General features: G+C 48.7%; 1 protein-coding gene across 1 annotated transcript in view; it reads right to left on the bottom strand.

The window, feature by feature from the left end:
• LOC139057209 (beta-galactosidase-like) overlaps positions 1–16947 on the bottom strand; it is a 47967-nt gene that overhangs the window by 24104 nt on the left and 6916 nt on the right. The window contains exons 4-6 of the mRNA XM_070535043.1: positions 7178–7241; positions 6965–7059; positions 5777–5957 (exon numbers count right to left, since the gene is read on the bottom strand). Coding sequence (XP_070391144.1) covers positions 5777–5957; positions 6965–7059; positions 7178–7241 — 340 coding nt within the window. The remainder of the gene's footprint in view (positions 1–5776; positions 5958–6964; positions 7060–7177; positions 7242–16947) is intronic.

Raw genomic sequence — 16947 nt, 5'->3', positions numbered from 1 at the left:
AAGATGGGCTGCCAGTCTATTTAATCAAAGATGGTGGAGACATAATGCTTGAGAAACTAGCGGCCCTTTATAAGAACTGTCTATCGACTTCAAGGGCCCCAGAAAACTGCAAGAATGCCAACATTATACTAATTCACAAAAAGGGACACGTTAAAGAATTGGAAAATTATGGCCCATTAGCTTACTTCAAATATTATATAAAATATTCACCAAGATAATCTCCAATAAAATAAGGGCAACACTGGACTTTAGTCAACCAAGAGAACAGGCTGGTTTCAGGAAGAGATAGTCTACAATGGATCACATCCATGTCATCAATCAGGTAATCGAGAAATCCGCAGAGTATAATCAGCCTCTCTCTATGGCTTTTATAGATTACGAAAAGGCATTTGATTCAGTAGAGTTACCCGCAGTCATATAGGAATTAAGTAATCAAGGAGTACAAGACGCTTACATAAATATCTTGGAAAGTATCTACAGAGATTACACAGATACTTTAACACTCCACAAGAAAAGTGGGAAGATACCTATAAAGGAAAGGGTCAGACAAGGAGAGACAATCTCTCCAATGGTATGCACTGCGTGCTTGGAAGAAGTATTCAAGCTATTAAACTGGGAAGGCTTAGGGGTGAGGATCAACGGCGAATGTCTCAGCAATCATCGATTTGCAGATGACATTGTCCTGTTCAGCAACACTGGGGACGAGTTACAACAAATGATTGAGGACCTTACACAGAGAGTGTAAGAGTGGGATTGAAGATTAATACGCGGAAGACAAAGCTAATGATCAATAGCCGGGCAAGGGAACAAGATTTCGGGATCGCCAGTCAGCCTCTAGAGTCCGTGAAGGAGTACGCGTACCTTAGTCAATTACTCGCCGGGGACCCTGATTATGAGAAGAAAATTTATAGAAGAATAAAAATGGGTTGGAGCACATACGGCAGACATTGTCAGATCCTGACTGGAAGTTTACCATTATTGTTGAAAAGAAAGGTGTGCAATCAATGCATTCTACCGGTGCTAACATATGCGGCAGAAACTTGGAGACTGACAAAGAATCTCGAAAACAAGTTAAGGACCGCGCAAAGAGCGGTGGAACGAACAATGTTAGGCATGACATTAAGAGACAGGAAGAGAGCGGTGTGAATCAAAGAGGAAGCGCTATTTGGAATCGGTTGGCGCACGACCGGGGGTAATTGGAGATCACAGGGAGAGGCCTTCATCATGCAATGGACATTAAATAGGCTCGTGATGATTATGATAATGATGAGCCACGCAAAGCTGGATCTTGAATTTTTCAGGAGGTTCTACAATTTTGTCATGGATACATTGGCACTGAATATATTATATAATTAATTTAATTATTAAAAGCTAACTGGTAGTTAGGCGAAATACAAGAAGTAGTCTGACTTGCTCCAAACAACGTCGACCAACAAAGCGTCCAGCTTTGTGGCACTGGCGCATATTTACATCTTGGTTCAAGTTACGTGGGACACATGTATGGTATACCCACAGATACCGGGAGCCTCACGAAATGCGTCGGAAATTCTTTAAAATATGGTAGTGACTACAGTGACGGGGCCCGGCACTTTAAGATCTGTACTACAGTGACGGGGCCCGGTACTTTAACATAATCGTGCACTACAGTGACGGGGCCCGGCACTTTAACATCTGTACTACAGTGACGGGGCCCGGCACTTTAACATACACACTACAGTGACGGGGCCCGTCTCCTTAACCACAGACGGGACCGGCACTTTACGTCGACACTGTAGCGACGTCAATGGCCGCACTTCTTTCAAACATTCTATGCAAACAACTTCGAGCACTTCACGGCAGGCAGTGAACTTTATTAAGGTCCTGAGGAGCGACTCCGAAACCCCCTTATGAGGGAGGGGGCCGCCGCGAGCCGTTCCGACGTTGGGACGGGCAGGCCGTGCCTGACCGCCTCCTCCCACTCTTCATCCGTGGTGAGATGACCGTGGTCCCCGTCGCCGCCAGAGCATGTGTTCTAAAGTGCAGAATGGATCTCCGCAATCCGGACACCTGCCCCGCACGGACGCGGCATTAGGTTGCCCCTGTGATCCACCACGGCCGCCGCGAACCGGTCGGACGAACCGTATTGGGCGACGTCGACGAACGCGACCGATCGTGGTTCGTCGGCGACGGATCCGAGAAGTGCGGCCCGGGCCCGGCGTGTGCCTACATTGCGTTGCGGGTGCACGTTGCGCGGGAACGGCGAGACCGTGACGGCCTCCCGCGACCACGCGTCGAGCACGCACTGCCTTTCCCTGACGGGTTAAAGTCCAGCGGACTAACTTCTGTGACCCAACCTCATCGAAAGTGTTGTGGACCCCCAGCTGCATGAGCTTCTCGGTGCTGGCGCCTATGGGGATGCCAAGCACTTTACGGACCGCGGTATTTTATTCCAGTACTGTCCACAACACCACGTGAATTTCACGATGTCAGCAACTTCCGTGCAGTAATCGAATACATGATTGCACACATACGGATCGAACGACCGCAATGGGTACTTGTCCACGAATGTACAATCTTTTGCGTATGCACTGTAACACGTATGATGATTATAATAAAGAAAGTTCACTCTAATGGAAGGGGAACGGTAAAAACACATTTAAAAAGTCACGGCCCATGTTCCTGCTTGTGAGCACCTGACAATCAATATTCTACTGAATTAAGAAAAAGAAGCAGCGGGTAATTGCTCGCTTAGAAGACCGATAAACATGCAGTTCGATGAAATTTGAGAAATAATGATATTGAAGCTTCCAAGACTTTAGAAGAAAAGAAAAAGAAAATTAAGACTGAATCATCGCGACGGAACATCACAAGTCGCTGTAGGCGTCGAAGACCCCTGGCTATAACGAAATTATTTTTGAACAGCTCCGATAGTGTCCATGCAACAATGGTAGCTTGCGTACTGTCAAATGCTCATATGCTGCGGCATAAAGCTCACGGCACGGTGCGAAAACGTGCTCGGAGCGAAAGCGAAACATTGCGCGAGGACATGCATGCAGACGCGAAGTCTGTCACCGCGAACCCGTGCGATCGCTGCATTGCAACTTCATTCTGTTATGCTACATTTATTTACACAGACAGCCATCCCACTATAAGAACATATTTCACATAGTTTTCTCAGCGATTGCTTACGTTTCACGCAAACCGGTTCGGTGGAATCGATTGCGGCGACCGCTCGCAGTCCCAGCTTACTGTACGTAGTAGGCAAAGAGATAGCGTTTGTAAACCATTATGTGCTTTCTGTTTGTCCAACATGATTATTTTAAAGGTAAAATACTGCCATTTCGAGAGTACTTGCAAAATTGTTCAGGAGGGCTGCCGCGTAGTATGTTTATTTAACCTTTATTTAACGCCGACGCATATGAGGCGCTTCCGACAGATGGCGACTCCGTAAGTCGACCTCGCCCCCAATACCGACATAGTGACGGCCCCGTCGGTGTAGTGTTGTTGTTAAAGCGACGGGCCCCGTCACCGTAGTGAGGATGTTAAAGTACCGGGCCCCGTCACTGTAGTGCAGATGTTAAAGTACCGGGCCCCGTCACTGTAGTGCAGATGTTAAAGTGACGGGCCCCGTCACTGTAGTCACTACCTTAAAATATAGGAAAGCTCAAATAATTAAATGATTTCCTCTTGATTACTTCTACAGTATATAGAGTCATATATTCATATATATGACAATGACTCGATGTAATCATTCGACAACTATTGTCTAGTAATCTGGCGACATTGATGCCTTCAGGTAGCACGTGTAGGTTTATTGACCAGTTGCCTCACTTAAAAATATCACGTACCCGTGACGCCTGCGGCAGAAAGGATGTTCCACATCCGCCGCCAAGGTTGTGGCTAACACTCCCAGAGCTAGTTCTAGTAACAACGGATAAATACCCCGGAAAGTGGATGGGGAAACGGCGCCGCTGTAGCTCAATTGGTTAGAGCATCACACGCGTAATGCGAAGACGTGGGATCGTTCCCAACTTGCGGCAAGTAGTTTTTTCATCCACTTTCAATTCCATTAATTTATAATTTCTTTATTTCAATTAGTAAGTACAAGTAATTTGCCCGGTGTCGTCCTTGGTGCCATTGTAGGATTCTTATGATATGTTTAATAAAAATCGGGCCCCTTGGTTAACCCCCTTCCTTCTCGTTCGATATAAATGTCAGGCAAGTAATTGTGCAAATGAGACTAATTAGATTTTGAAGTAAAAAATGCTACGCCATTGTAGCGCCCCATCCGAGGAGTTCAGAGCCATTTCCAGAAATGCAAAAAGCTAACGTTGCTACTTTTTGCAGCAAGATGAATTACAGGCAAATTTCCCACACACAAAAAATTGCCGTGGTTGAACGCGGTTAAACCAAGTTCGTCGAGCAATAGCACGGTTTTGCTTGCTTTGGGAAAGGACACAGGCGCTGCTCGGCGCCGTCAGCAACTACCGAATCTACAGTTCCACCGCAAGACAAGACGCAGACGCTGCTCGGCGCGCCAGCAGCAGCGAGTGAACTGACCTTCATGCTGCGTCTCGCTTCCACGCGAACTAAGCGTCCAAAGCACAGCGCGTACGAAGCTACCTACCAGCACTCGGCGCACTTTGTCCACATCGCAGATCGCTTTCAGGATGTGGGTGCCCACACGACGTACGCAGTAGACGCCGGTAGTGGCAAGCTAAGTCCCAGTTTGACCTTGGCTGAGCTGGAAGGTCAGATTTACGGATCCAGGCGTTTTCTGGATCTGTGCCTGTAGCATTAGGGCTGTCGCTCTAAAAGCTAAACTGAACAGCTGAAAAGTATGGACAGCTGGGCTAGTTGGTTATGATTAGCATTATGAGACATAGTTCCAGCGCACAATTGGACAAGGACGAGGAGAGAAAGACAACACGAACGCCGAAAAGCTGAAAAGCTCAATTGGCAAGCCCTTTCACGACGCGTATGAGTGACGAGCACCAAGCGGGCGTTCTTATGAAGCCGCGATTTGGGCTGCTTCGCGCTCGCCCGATGGTGAGGCGCGAAACAAATCACGTCAGTCACGGGCGTCTGCAACTCGGCTAGAGTCCATCACGCTGTAAAAATTTGCAGCCTTAACTTCCAGCATTTTTAGAAACGGTTCTATCACTGATGCTACTGTGCTGAGCACAGCTGGTGCTCGTCGCGGCTGCGGCTTCGCATGACAGGTAGACGCCCACCACGTAGGCAGGCATGATTGCGCACTATGTTTCTCGTGGCTGCATCATCATGGTACTGAAGAGCAAGAGCGAGTATCCAACTACATCACTCTCGGTATCCTCGCAGCTGGCAGTGACTGCGTCGCGACCGCAGAGCGAGCGAGCTCCGGTTGCGCAGTCGTGGCGGCCTGCGGCCACAACTGTATACAGCCACCGTCAAACTTAACTCGAACAATGAAGACAAATATGTCGAGTTTAACAAACACGTGATGGAAGGATCAAACTTCGAATGCTTTGGAAATGTTATTATTATTTGTTTTGAACTCGTATGTACAATTAAGAGGAAAGGGAAAGCGAGGAGCAGGCTGGCGACTGCCACCGGAAGGGGCACAACGCCTGCCTAAGCCACCACGATCAAGGCACCTCAACCCGAAAATTTACAGCGCCTCCTGCAGGAGAAGCAAGAATTCGCTTATGAGGCGATTTCGGGTTAAGTGTAACAGTGTCTGTACTTTCCATGCTCAATAAAGAAGATTTAGTAGAAGTTGAAAATTCCGCGTATTACATTTTCAAGTTTTACATACTTGGACCGAAATCAACAGTTGTGTAGGCGCCGTCGACTTTGCCGCACTTGAGGAAACCATCTCCGGCACCGTCTGTGGTGTAGAGGACGACGTCGTAGCCCAGGTAATGGCGCACTAGGTCTCTCAACCATGCCATGTACTCAAAGTCACATGCTTTGTAGCTGCCGTACTCGTTCTCGATCTGCAACAAGTCGCCAATCCCAAAAGAAAGAGAAACGCCTTGAGCTAGCACTTTGTACGGATCCATTTCATTTTCCATTCTTGATTTATAATTTGCGCCGAGTGACCGATATTAACTGCGGCGCATGCACGCGCCCGTTACGAGGGGCGCTCGTAAAGCTCGCATTATCGGTGCCATAAATTTCGAACAGGCGCACAGGCATGAGTCACAGGTCTCTATAGCTTTAGCGGAATATATGAAAAAAAATATGTGTTATATTGTACCGTGCAACACCGCTAAGGCATCAAAACACAAAATGGGCTGCGTCCATTAGGAAAGTTGGTTGAAGCGCAGCAGGGAACCACTTTCTTCATTTGAAGGGACTAACGCGATGGACATGAATGAATGAATGAATGAACTTTATTCCTCTTTTAAGAAAGGGGAGGAGCCGGGGGGGGGGGAGAGAGGGAGGTCTAAGTAGTCCAGTCCCAGCAGGCGTCCATCACCACATTATGTGGCTAGAAGTCCGTCTACCAGTCGTGGTAGACCTCCGCTACCTCCTCAGCCCACCTCAGGACTCAATCCTGTAGGGTGGGATCGGAGCTGCGCAGGGCAGTCTCCCACAGCTCCTCGCTACTAATTAATGGTTTGAGCTTGCGGGGGGGAGTTTTGATGGGGCATTGCCACATGATATGGGAGAGATCTGCTGTGGGGACAGGGCAAAAGCGACACTTGGGTGTCGGGTATGTGGCGGGAAAGAATAAGTGCAAAGTGCGCGGGGTAAGAAAAGTGCGAGTTTGTAGTTGTCGCCACAGTATTTCTCTCTGGCGCGTTCTAGACACAGAGAGAGGTGGATACAATAGGCGTTGGTTTCTGTAATGTGTGCAAATTGCTGGTGGCTGTATACGGTGACCGCGTGCACCGTGCACAGATAGCGTTCGCGTTAGACTGGAGAGCGACAAGTTGTTACGACAATGGGCGGAAATGTTCATAGAGCATGCTTACGTTACCGTACATACGATACTCACCTGTACAGCTATAATGGGCCCTCCGTTGGCGTATAGAAGTAGTTTTATCAGCGGAAGTAGCGTAGCGAAGTACCTTTGCACGGGCTCGGTGTATTCTGTAATGAATATCATAAAGAGTGACCGTCAGTACGCCTCAATGTAATCGACGACCATTCACTGAGCAGCACATTTTACCCTAGACGGCTGCCCTGACACACGAATGGCCGCGTTTACCTGGATCCATAGTCCGAAGACCAATTGAGGCATTTCTAGACAGCAACCAGTAAGGCAGTCCACCCTGTAAAGTAATAGTAAAATGACCAGATTACGAAGAAAAACAAGAGTTGACACGTCATAATTTAGGACAGATAAGTTAAAGCAAAGAATATAGACGCAATTTGTCGATTTTCTAATTTGGTATGAGTATAATAACAGCAAGAAGGGTACACTTGGTCGCTTTGAGCTTTTTGCTTAAGCGTAGCCAAGGAAGATCGATTTTGGTTTCGGTTTCCGCGCAGGGCATGGCCAAAGAGCACTTCGTGCAGAAGCCATGACCCAAGCCACTCTTTCTAAGTTTATGATCCGGATAACGCATGCTTCATCTCAGCCTTCAGTTGCTTTCAAGGCAAAAGCCCCAAGTAGGCGGCAGCATCTCATCTCAGCTCAAGTAATCGCTTTTGACAGGTATAGCTTCACCTATAAAACACACGCTGATCCAGCGCAGTGTTGGGAGAGAAAGAGAGGAGAGGGAAAGGCATGGAAATTAAGAATATAATATATATACAGTGCAGTGGGGGCGGGGGAAATGGGACTGAAAGATGAGAAAGAGCGAATTTGACAGTATGCACGCACAGACATGCAATGAAAAGTTTGTCGTTCAGTTCGTCAAAATGCATGCAGGGTGTCCCAACTATCACGAACCAAGATTTAAAAATATGGAAATGCCACGTAACTGTACGGAAGCAAGGTAATGTTGTTTTCTATCGATTAGAGATAATCAGATTATTTTTGCATTCCACCTAATTAAATAATCAGTCTTAATTAATTATTCAACTTCTCAAATATTACGATTAGATGGAAAGTGTCAATGAGGAAATTGTAGAACAACATGAAAAACTCCCGATACAGTTTTCTGTTGCTCAATACGTGCTACATAAAGGTGTTTTTCCGAGCGTGACACAGGCCCGCGAGTACTTGGCAAAGCGCCTCGAGCCCCCAGTCGCGTGGCAATTCAGTGGTAGAGTCCTTCAGTCTGGAGCAGTTCCTCCGCCAGCTGTCTGAAAACGTTAAATTTTGGGTGCAAGACAAACCGAGCGTCGGCACTGTTGCTAGGGCCGCCGAACTTACATAAGAGTTCGTGCATTGCCAAATTTTCGAGAACAATGTTCCTGAAGGACAGGATAAGGAACATGCGAGGCGTAGGAAAGAACGTCACTCGGCAAAGAAAGCTTGCGCAATCGCGAGATGCAAGCACGCGCCGGCGTTAAGGGTATTGAATCCGAACTGAACCGCAAAAGAAACTAGTTATTTTTGCCCGAACCGAAACTGAACCGAAACGTTAATTCTTTTATCATTCTAGAGCAACATCGAAAAAAAAAAAAGAAAGAACGTTGTTTTTTCTTTTGTTGTTGTGCAGGTTGGCCACCTTTTATGGAGCTTTTCACCCATGCCTTGCCTGCACTTGTGGTTAAACTACTACGTTACCTTGTTTTTAAATACATACTATCCTTGACTGCACTTACAAGTAGCAGCACCAGTAGTACGGGTTTCACGGAGGGGGGGGGGGGATAGATTAGTTGTTGCGCTAACGCGACAATATTTGCATCGCATCCGACGGGTGGACTTGCCAGACTATGATGCGTGCAAGGTACCTGAGACAGTGGAGCACATACTTGTTGCTTGTCCCCAATGTAACTGTGAATGACCTGCATTGACCTCTTCGTTACCTCTCATTAGTAACAGCTGTTTCATCTAACGGCCTAGACCGTTAGGTGAAAAAGTGTTATTGGGCCCTTGGCCGCACGTAATAACAACGAAGCGAGCCATCAAGGCTCTCATAGAATTTTACAGCGATGTTCTTAGCCTCTAGTCGGTCGGGAATTTTCGTGGGCCTTTGCTCACCCAAAAAATAGTGCCGCCACCTAGCGGTCGCGGTCACTCAGACATGCCTCGAACGGAATCGGGAAAAAGGCTCTGTCTTTGAGTTTCCGCGTAACCGAATTACGTTTCCTCGTATATTCGAATTAGAATGCGCAGCTGTCACGTCTGCAGCTTATGAAGTCACACTTTACGAATCTTCTGACGCAATTTACATTGAAAGAAGTCGCAGTGTCGCGTGAAAGGCGAAGCATTGATTGCGATAGCAAATTTAATAAACAGCCGTACGAAGCAAGGATAGTAGTTTTATCGGCCGTATGACCTCGTAAACATTCGCTTACTAGCTGAATTAACAAACACGGTGTCAGCGCGCACAGGCAAACATGAACACATCACACTCGATGACCGCGGACACTCGCTTTCAAAACGCTGGCGTCAGGAAGCGCGGCAGCAGCAGCGAGCGAAGCGACCTTCGTGCTGTCTATCGCTTCAACGCGAACTGAGCAGCGAGAACAAAACGCACGCAAAGCTACGAGCCGTCGGCCCGCCTCGGCCGTGCCTTCAAGGCAGGTCGCTTTCAAAATAGAGCCCGCTGTTACGATCGGCCTGCAGGGGTACCGACCTGCAAAATTTTCCCAGCCGCTGCAGCTGCGGGGGTGGCGTCCTTCGGAGAAGCGACCTTCGAACCCTCCCGGCCCGCTGCGACAAGTGATTTGGGAAGCCTACAATGCGCCTCCTCGGACAGCCCAGCAGCGCCAGCGAGGCAGCCACGCTCGGCGGACCGAGTATTGTTAGTTGATTCGCCGTCGCTTTTACGGTTTGCTTGGAGTGGAGGATCTTCTGGAAGGGGATGTTTTGCGGTGCTTTCCCACGGGCCCCAGAAGTCGTCACAGTCAATGGACAGACGCGGTGGCCACTAACAGCGGGGTCAGCTTTGGTATCAAGAGGCGCCTGCTCGGGCAAGATCCCTGTCTACAAAAACACTCTAACCTCGGTGTGTTCAGTAAAACCTGTGCGGAAGTGAGTGTGTAAACCCTCCCCCTCAAAGGCGGGTCGGCTGCGATGGCTTTGGGCGCTCCCATTGGTCGAAGGATGAACGGCCGTTTTCCCTCACCTAGGGATCTAGGGAGGACAGAGTGTTTTTAAGCAGCCGTTTTGCGGCTCTTCAATGTGCATTCTCTTTCAGTCATGCTAGACTGATAAACTTTAACGTTCTCCACCCTTCATTTAGATATTGTAAATAAATCCCATATTCCTCGTTTTCGATGAGAACCAGTCCCTCCCTTCAACAGCGCCCTTTGCGTGGATGAGGCGGATGACTGCATGGGCCAGCTACCATCTATCTCATGCCCGACCCCAATCCTTACACCACGCGTTGCCGAGTTACACGCAGTTGCTGCCGAAATACAACGCCTTGATCGTCGGCTTACCCTCGCGCGCTTTCACTCGCACATAAGGCACGCGGCGATGGTGTTATCGTCCTTGGACGTCATACGGAACGTCACGGCGACGGCGACGTCAAGAATGCGCCTGCAGTCTCCGTGTAATTGCTATCGCAATAAAGCTCAATTATTTCTTTAAGGCACTTGCGCTTGGCGGAGGGTCTAGAAGAATGAGCCTGTCTACTGCACTTCCGCACACGTGTGTGCGCGCGTGACGTACATCGATCGTGGAGGTGGTGCTTGACTAACGTCGTCTAACGTCGTTTGTGCTTGTCTAATGTCAGAAAACAGCTTCGCTGCACATCCCCTTTCTCCAGGGTGGAATGGAGGCGGATTACTGGCCCTAATTCAAGCAGGCTTTTCGAAGACGAACGTGTACGTAATCCCATCCTGCCGTCTGTCCTCACCCTCACTCCCGTATTTTTTTTTCCTTTTGAGCATAGTAGCAGGCGTTTCCTAGATAATTTTTCCTCTCTATCTCTCTGCCTCACTGAAGTTTCGCTTCACATAGATTCCAGCAATGATGCTGGAGCTGCATAATTATTTTTTTAGCTCCGTGCGACCTGAAGAACAACACGCGTAATCTTTCCGTGCAGATTGGCAGCAGCGTCGAAGTTTCGTAAAAAATTTTATTTATGCTGTTTTTCTGTAGTTATTCTATTGTTATGCAAGTGAACTTTGATTGGTACAAACCGGTTTGAACCGTTTTCGTGAAAAAAGTTCCGGTTCGACACACTGATTGGCACCCCCAGTGGCACCCCCAATGCTTGTCACCCCCCTCTGAACAAAGATGCTTCTTCGGCGAGCCTGCTGTTTTGAATAACATTCTCGCCTCAGCACCTCTCCGACGCCTTAGAGATGGCAAATATGCAAGCGCCGCAATCAAAATGATTTCTGAAGGATGCGCACCCTTCAGAAATCAAAGCTGACCAGCCGTCAATTCTGGGGACGCGCGTCCCCATGCTGCTGCTGATGATGATGAGTTACAGTCATCATCATCAGCAGCAGCAGCCTGTTTATGTCCACTGCAGGACGAAGGCCTCTCCCTGCGATCTCCAATTATCCCTGTCCTGCGCCAACGGATTCCAACTAGCGCCCGCGAATTTCCTAATTTCATCGCTCCACCTAGACTTCTGCCGTCCTCGACTGCATTTGCCTTCTCTTGGTACCCATTCTGTAAACCTAATTGTCCGACGGTTATCTAACCGGCGCATTACATGACCTGCCTAGCTCCATTTTTTTCTCTTAATGTCTATTAGAATATCGTATATACCGATTTGCTTTCTGATCCAAACCGTTCTCTTTCTGTCTCTTAAAGTTATGCCCAGCATTCTTCGTTCCATCGCACTTCGCGCGGTCCTTAACTTGTTATCAACCTTCTTTGTCAGTCTTCAAGTCTCTGCCCCATATATCAGCACCGGTAAAATGCACTGATTGTATACCTTCCTATTCAATGATAACGGTAACCTCCCAGTCAGGAGCTCACTATCTCTGCCGTTTGCGATCGAACCCATCTTTATTCTTCTCTGAATTTCCTTCTCATGGTCACGGTTCCCTGTGATTAACTGACCTAGGTAAACGTACTCCTTCACAGACTCAAGAGGCTGACTGGCGATCCTGAACTCTTGTTCCCTTGCCCGGCTATTCATCATTATCTTTGTCTTCCGCATATTAATCTTCAATCCCACTCTTACACTCTCTGTGTTAAGGTCCTCAATCATTTGTTGTAACTCGTCTACATTGTTGTCGCAGCAAACTATGTCACAACTAATGCATCAACACCAACTTGTCCAACTTTCTGTGTTAATGTACCTTAAAAAGGCCAGGCATCTCGACAACGGCGAGCGGGTGAACGGAAGATCTCCGTCTCCGCTGCTGGCAAGGAGTGCAGGGAGAGAACACTGGGAAAGTCCTCGGGAACCAAGTTCTTACTTAAGTGAGACGCACGGCGCTCTCGCATGACTTTTTTATTCTGGTCCTCATCATGTAAATTACTGTAAATAAAGCTTATTCTCTCGTCCATCCGGACTTCTCTTTCGCCTGGCACCCGGCACAGCATCAGCCCTGGAGTCTTCGCCACTGCTCGGACCCCCGATTTCGTAACAAGGGCACGTCGACGGGCGACTCGGGGCTCAAAGCAGCACAGCAGAAGAAAACTTTTTGAGCTATAGGTCTTTTGTCTGTTTTAAGTCGCAGAAGCCACGGTCACGTTGCACAGCTTGCAGGACGCCGCGAGTAATTTTCTCGTCTTTGGGAAAATACTGAACGAGACGCGGAGCTGCTACGTGTGCGCCGTCTGACACTTAATGAGCCGTGTCGCTTGCTCCGAGACATCGCCGCAACCTTCGACGGGGTTCATACCTCATCGGTCGAACCGGATAAGCTGACCGGACAGGAGATATGGACCAGGCAGGCGGTTGATAAGCGCAGCGTTTGTCTGCCTTCAGTCGCGTAAATAAGCAAGCAGGGCTCGTTTAGCAGCCGTATCGCAGGATGCCTCGCTCAAGTACCAGCCATTTTCAAACCGATCCGCAAAACACTTCACGTAGCAGGGTTGCAGTTTTGAAGGGTCGGGGAAAGAGCAGAGGAAAATAAAACGAGCCCTTATGGCAGACCCCGGAACAACGACGACCGCTGCGGTGAAGTGCAAAGCCCTGAAGCGCAAAGACGAAAGACGCGCCGGCCCGCGTGAACCCCGAACAGTGGCCTTGAAGGATTCAAAAAGAAAGGCACAACAATAAGATAAAAGTGAACCAGCAAGTCACTGACGACGTGCAAAGCCAACCGAGTAAAGACGCGTTTGCGGTGGCAATGCAAGCACGCGCTTACCTAGAGCGCTCTAAAGAAAAGGGCGCGGCCAAGAAAGAAGCCGCGCCGGATTCGTTGCGAGGTATAGGCGTTGTACTGATAGTGATAGCAGAACATGCTAGAGAACCGAACTACTGCGGAAATAGGCAATTGGTCTGTGAAACCTTGTCCCGCATCTGTGATGGCTACGAGATCAAATATAAGAGAATCGAGTGTTCGGTTAAAGAAACGGCCGATATAATTAGCTAAGTAGACGTGAAAGTGCATTAATTTCGCTCCGTCTTCGAAAAGGGTATATATCAGGTACATTGGTACAAAATAACGCGATATCCCTATAGCCGAACCACTCTTTCGCGCCGGCGTCGATCTCCTATAGGCCTTTTCCAGCGTCGAAAACCGACAACAAGTGGGTCGCTGTCGCGACAGACTATACGACGCGTAACGTCTTCACGCGACCATTGCCAACAAGCTGTGCTACGGACGTTGCGGATTTCCTTTTGCATGACGTCATTCTACATCACGGCGCGCCGAGGAAGCTGATCGCGGCCGCACCTTCTTGTCCCGCGCTGTTAAAAAGCTTCTTCGTTCCTGTTCTGCCGTACACAAACTATCCACGGCATATCACCCGCACACCAATGGACTAATTGAACGGCTCAACCAGACGTTGACGGAGATGCTATCCTATGTACTTTTCTCCGGACCACGTGACTGGGACGACACGTTACCGTAAATAACATTTGCCTATAATTCTTCCCGTCACGAGACCGCTGGTTTTTCTCCTATTTATCTGCTGTTCGGCCGCCACCCAACTTTGCCCTTCGAGATACTCTTTCCACCCACGACCAACATTCTAACTGAGTATGCCTGCGACTTCACTAGGGCTCACTCAGCTCGCCAGGTTGCCCCGTCACGGCTCACTGCCTTCCAGGTTGCTCAGAAGACGAGTGCGACACTCACCACTTAGACGTTCATTTCTCCCCTCGGTCCCTAGTTCTTCTATGGACACCAAGCCGCCGCATCGAAATTCCTAAAAACTTCTCCCGCGCTGCATAGGGCCTTGTAAGATCTTGGGTCAACTCGGCGATGTAAACTACGAAGTATCCCCGCTGGACTATCGTTCATCGTCTGCCCATGTCGTCCACGTTTCTAGGCTGAAACCCTACTTCATTGCGACCTCGCCCTTATTAACACTAGCACCGAGACGGCGGCTTTCTGACGGGGCGTGATGTTACGGTGCAGTGGGGCATAGTCATAGTATGACTATAAAGAAAGAGGGCGATTTGTCGAGAAGGGCGTGCGGCTGGTCCGGGCAGCCATCTTGTGCATGTAGCGTTGCTGTAACTTGTATATACTTGTAAATACACCTACGTTTCACTAATTCTGCCCCGTGGCAATGCGTGACAGAGAGAGAGAGAGAGCGAGAGAGAGAGGGTGAATGAAAGATGCGGTGAGGGGCTCGCACATGCACGCGGAGGGCCTGAGCAAGTCAAAAGCATTCTCATTGGCCAGTCGCCCTCAAGAAAGACAGAAGTCTTCACAGCTTTGTGGGCCAACAATCGATGGGGACGGTCTTCAATCTAACATCTATAGTGCCATTCTGATCGATTTCAGTCGGAAAGACAAATAGTATCTATCGCATTGCGAGGACTGGACGATCGGCCATTGTCCGTGCAAGTCTAATCACTGCTGTGAGCGCAATAACGTAAAGCTATTCCAAACTTTTCTATTACAATTCTGCAATTAGCCCTTCGCGATTGGGCAAAAACTTTTTAGACCACTCCCACTTCGCCTGTCTGTCACGCGACGTCACAAAAACCGCTATAGCTCCCCATTGATATGACGTGTACACACTGATTATGCATGATTGGACCGAACAAAAGAAAAAGAGTTATTTCTCATTCGACGCCTTTTCGCCGTTAGCCTTCGGCTATTGGTCAAAAGTTTTCGGGCTGCACCCACTTCACCTGCCTGTCACGCGACGTCACAAAACCACGAAAACTCGCCGCGTCAAAGTGACGTGAACGCGTTAAAGATGCAATATTATGCCGAAGAAAACTGAATTTTTCTTCTAAATAGCCGCAGTTTGCCCCGTTCCGAAAGGAAGAAAAGATGGCTGCTGCCGATCGCTCAGGGACATGGCTACTCGCACCTGCCGGAGAGCATGGGTTTATTTGCGTATAATAAAGCTTTCTGTGTGGCCGTGTAACGTTTTGGAGTACTTTCGGCACGTTTACGACCTCGCTCTGCCAACTCTTCCTTGCTGAGGATTCGTTTTAGCGGCATTCTTAAAGGGCCCCTCACCACGTCTGGCCATTTTGAGCTGACAAGCGCAGAGCATACATTGCGTGATAACAATCGTGTCTGCAAAGTATTACATCGCTAAGCGCCGCACAAAGATGTGAAATTTCAATCCGAACGCTGTTTTCCCTTATTCCCGCGGCCACCGCGCTGCAAGCCGGATGATGACGTACGCGTGTACTTGCGCCTACGTACTCGTGTTCGCATTGTGACGCCAATCATCGTGACACGTGACTTCGAGAATTATTCAAGGCAACATCTGTTATTTGTGAGCTGTTGCTTGAATAGACGCATTGAAGTTTAGAGAAATAATAAAACACACAAATGCAATTTCCATGTGTTTTTGTTTTGTTTTGTTTTGTTTTACTTCGCACCCAAGGAAGAGAGATGTACTTTCGTTTCGTCTGCTTGTTCCCACGTCGTGTAGTCACGTGCGCCGGTACCGAAACTACGCCATTTTCTACCGTGTTCCAGCACGTGATCATTTCCTGCGATCCGCTTGTTCTGCCTCAGTATTCGTGTATCACTGAATTATACCACAAGTCATGTGTCCATGCGTACAGCGCGCGAAATCGTGCGCTGCGCGAAACGGTAACAGCTCGCGCGCAGCGCCGCCAGCGGAAATGCGCATCGCCGAAAGAAAAAGAAAGCGAGGGAAAAAAAGTGAAGGTGGGGCCCGTGACGTATGTGTCACGCGATCCTCGAGGTCCGGCGTGGGAGAACGCAGGGAAGGTTTCGCTTGCGGAGGTTAGACGGGTCGAGTGGAGAGAGAGTCTGGCGATGCAGTGGAGCTTGCCCCCTGGATCCATAGGTTCGCGACACTGAAACATTTCTATCTCGGCTATTAATGAGCCGATTTGAAAATTTTTTTTGCGGCAGAATGCTCCCTATAGGACACGTAACAACTTCCAGCGTATAACCAAAATTTTCTATGGGGCCTGGTGAGGGTCCCTTTAACGTTCCCTTGCACGCCACCGTGATTTTCCGCCAGCCACTACAAGCTAAGTAAGGGACCAATCGCAAGCGCCGGCACCCCCCTCTTCATCCGATTATCTATTTCCAGTGCGCTGGCTCGGCCCCAGTGAAACCCTCTCCACGTGAGCGTGCTCCTCGCCTCCTGGCAGCCAATCAGAAACGAAAAACCACCCAATGTAGGTAATGTTATTCATTTTGAAAGCAAAGAAAAGTGACCTCCTTTAAACTAAGAGAGCGTTTGATTGGGCTGTTGAGGCAACCCTGCGAATCACCGCCCGATGCTTGCGTCGGCGGTTATAGAAATTTGTCGTCAGGAAATTGGAAGAAAAACATATTGGAATAGTGTTACGTTATAGGGCTCCCTGCATATCGCGTGCGCGACGC

Source organism: Dermacentor albipictus, chromosome 3 (genome assembly GCF_038994185.2).
Source record: "Dermacentor albipictus isolate Rhodes 1998 colony chromosome 3, USDA_Dalb.pri_finalv2, whole genome shotgun sequence".
Lineage (NCBI taxonomy): Eukaryota > Metazoa > Arthropoda > Arachnida > Ixodida > Ixodidae > Dermacentor > Dermacentor albipictus.
Note: the sequence above shows the minus strand (reverse complement) of the source record. Positions and strands in the feature narration are given on the sequence as shown.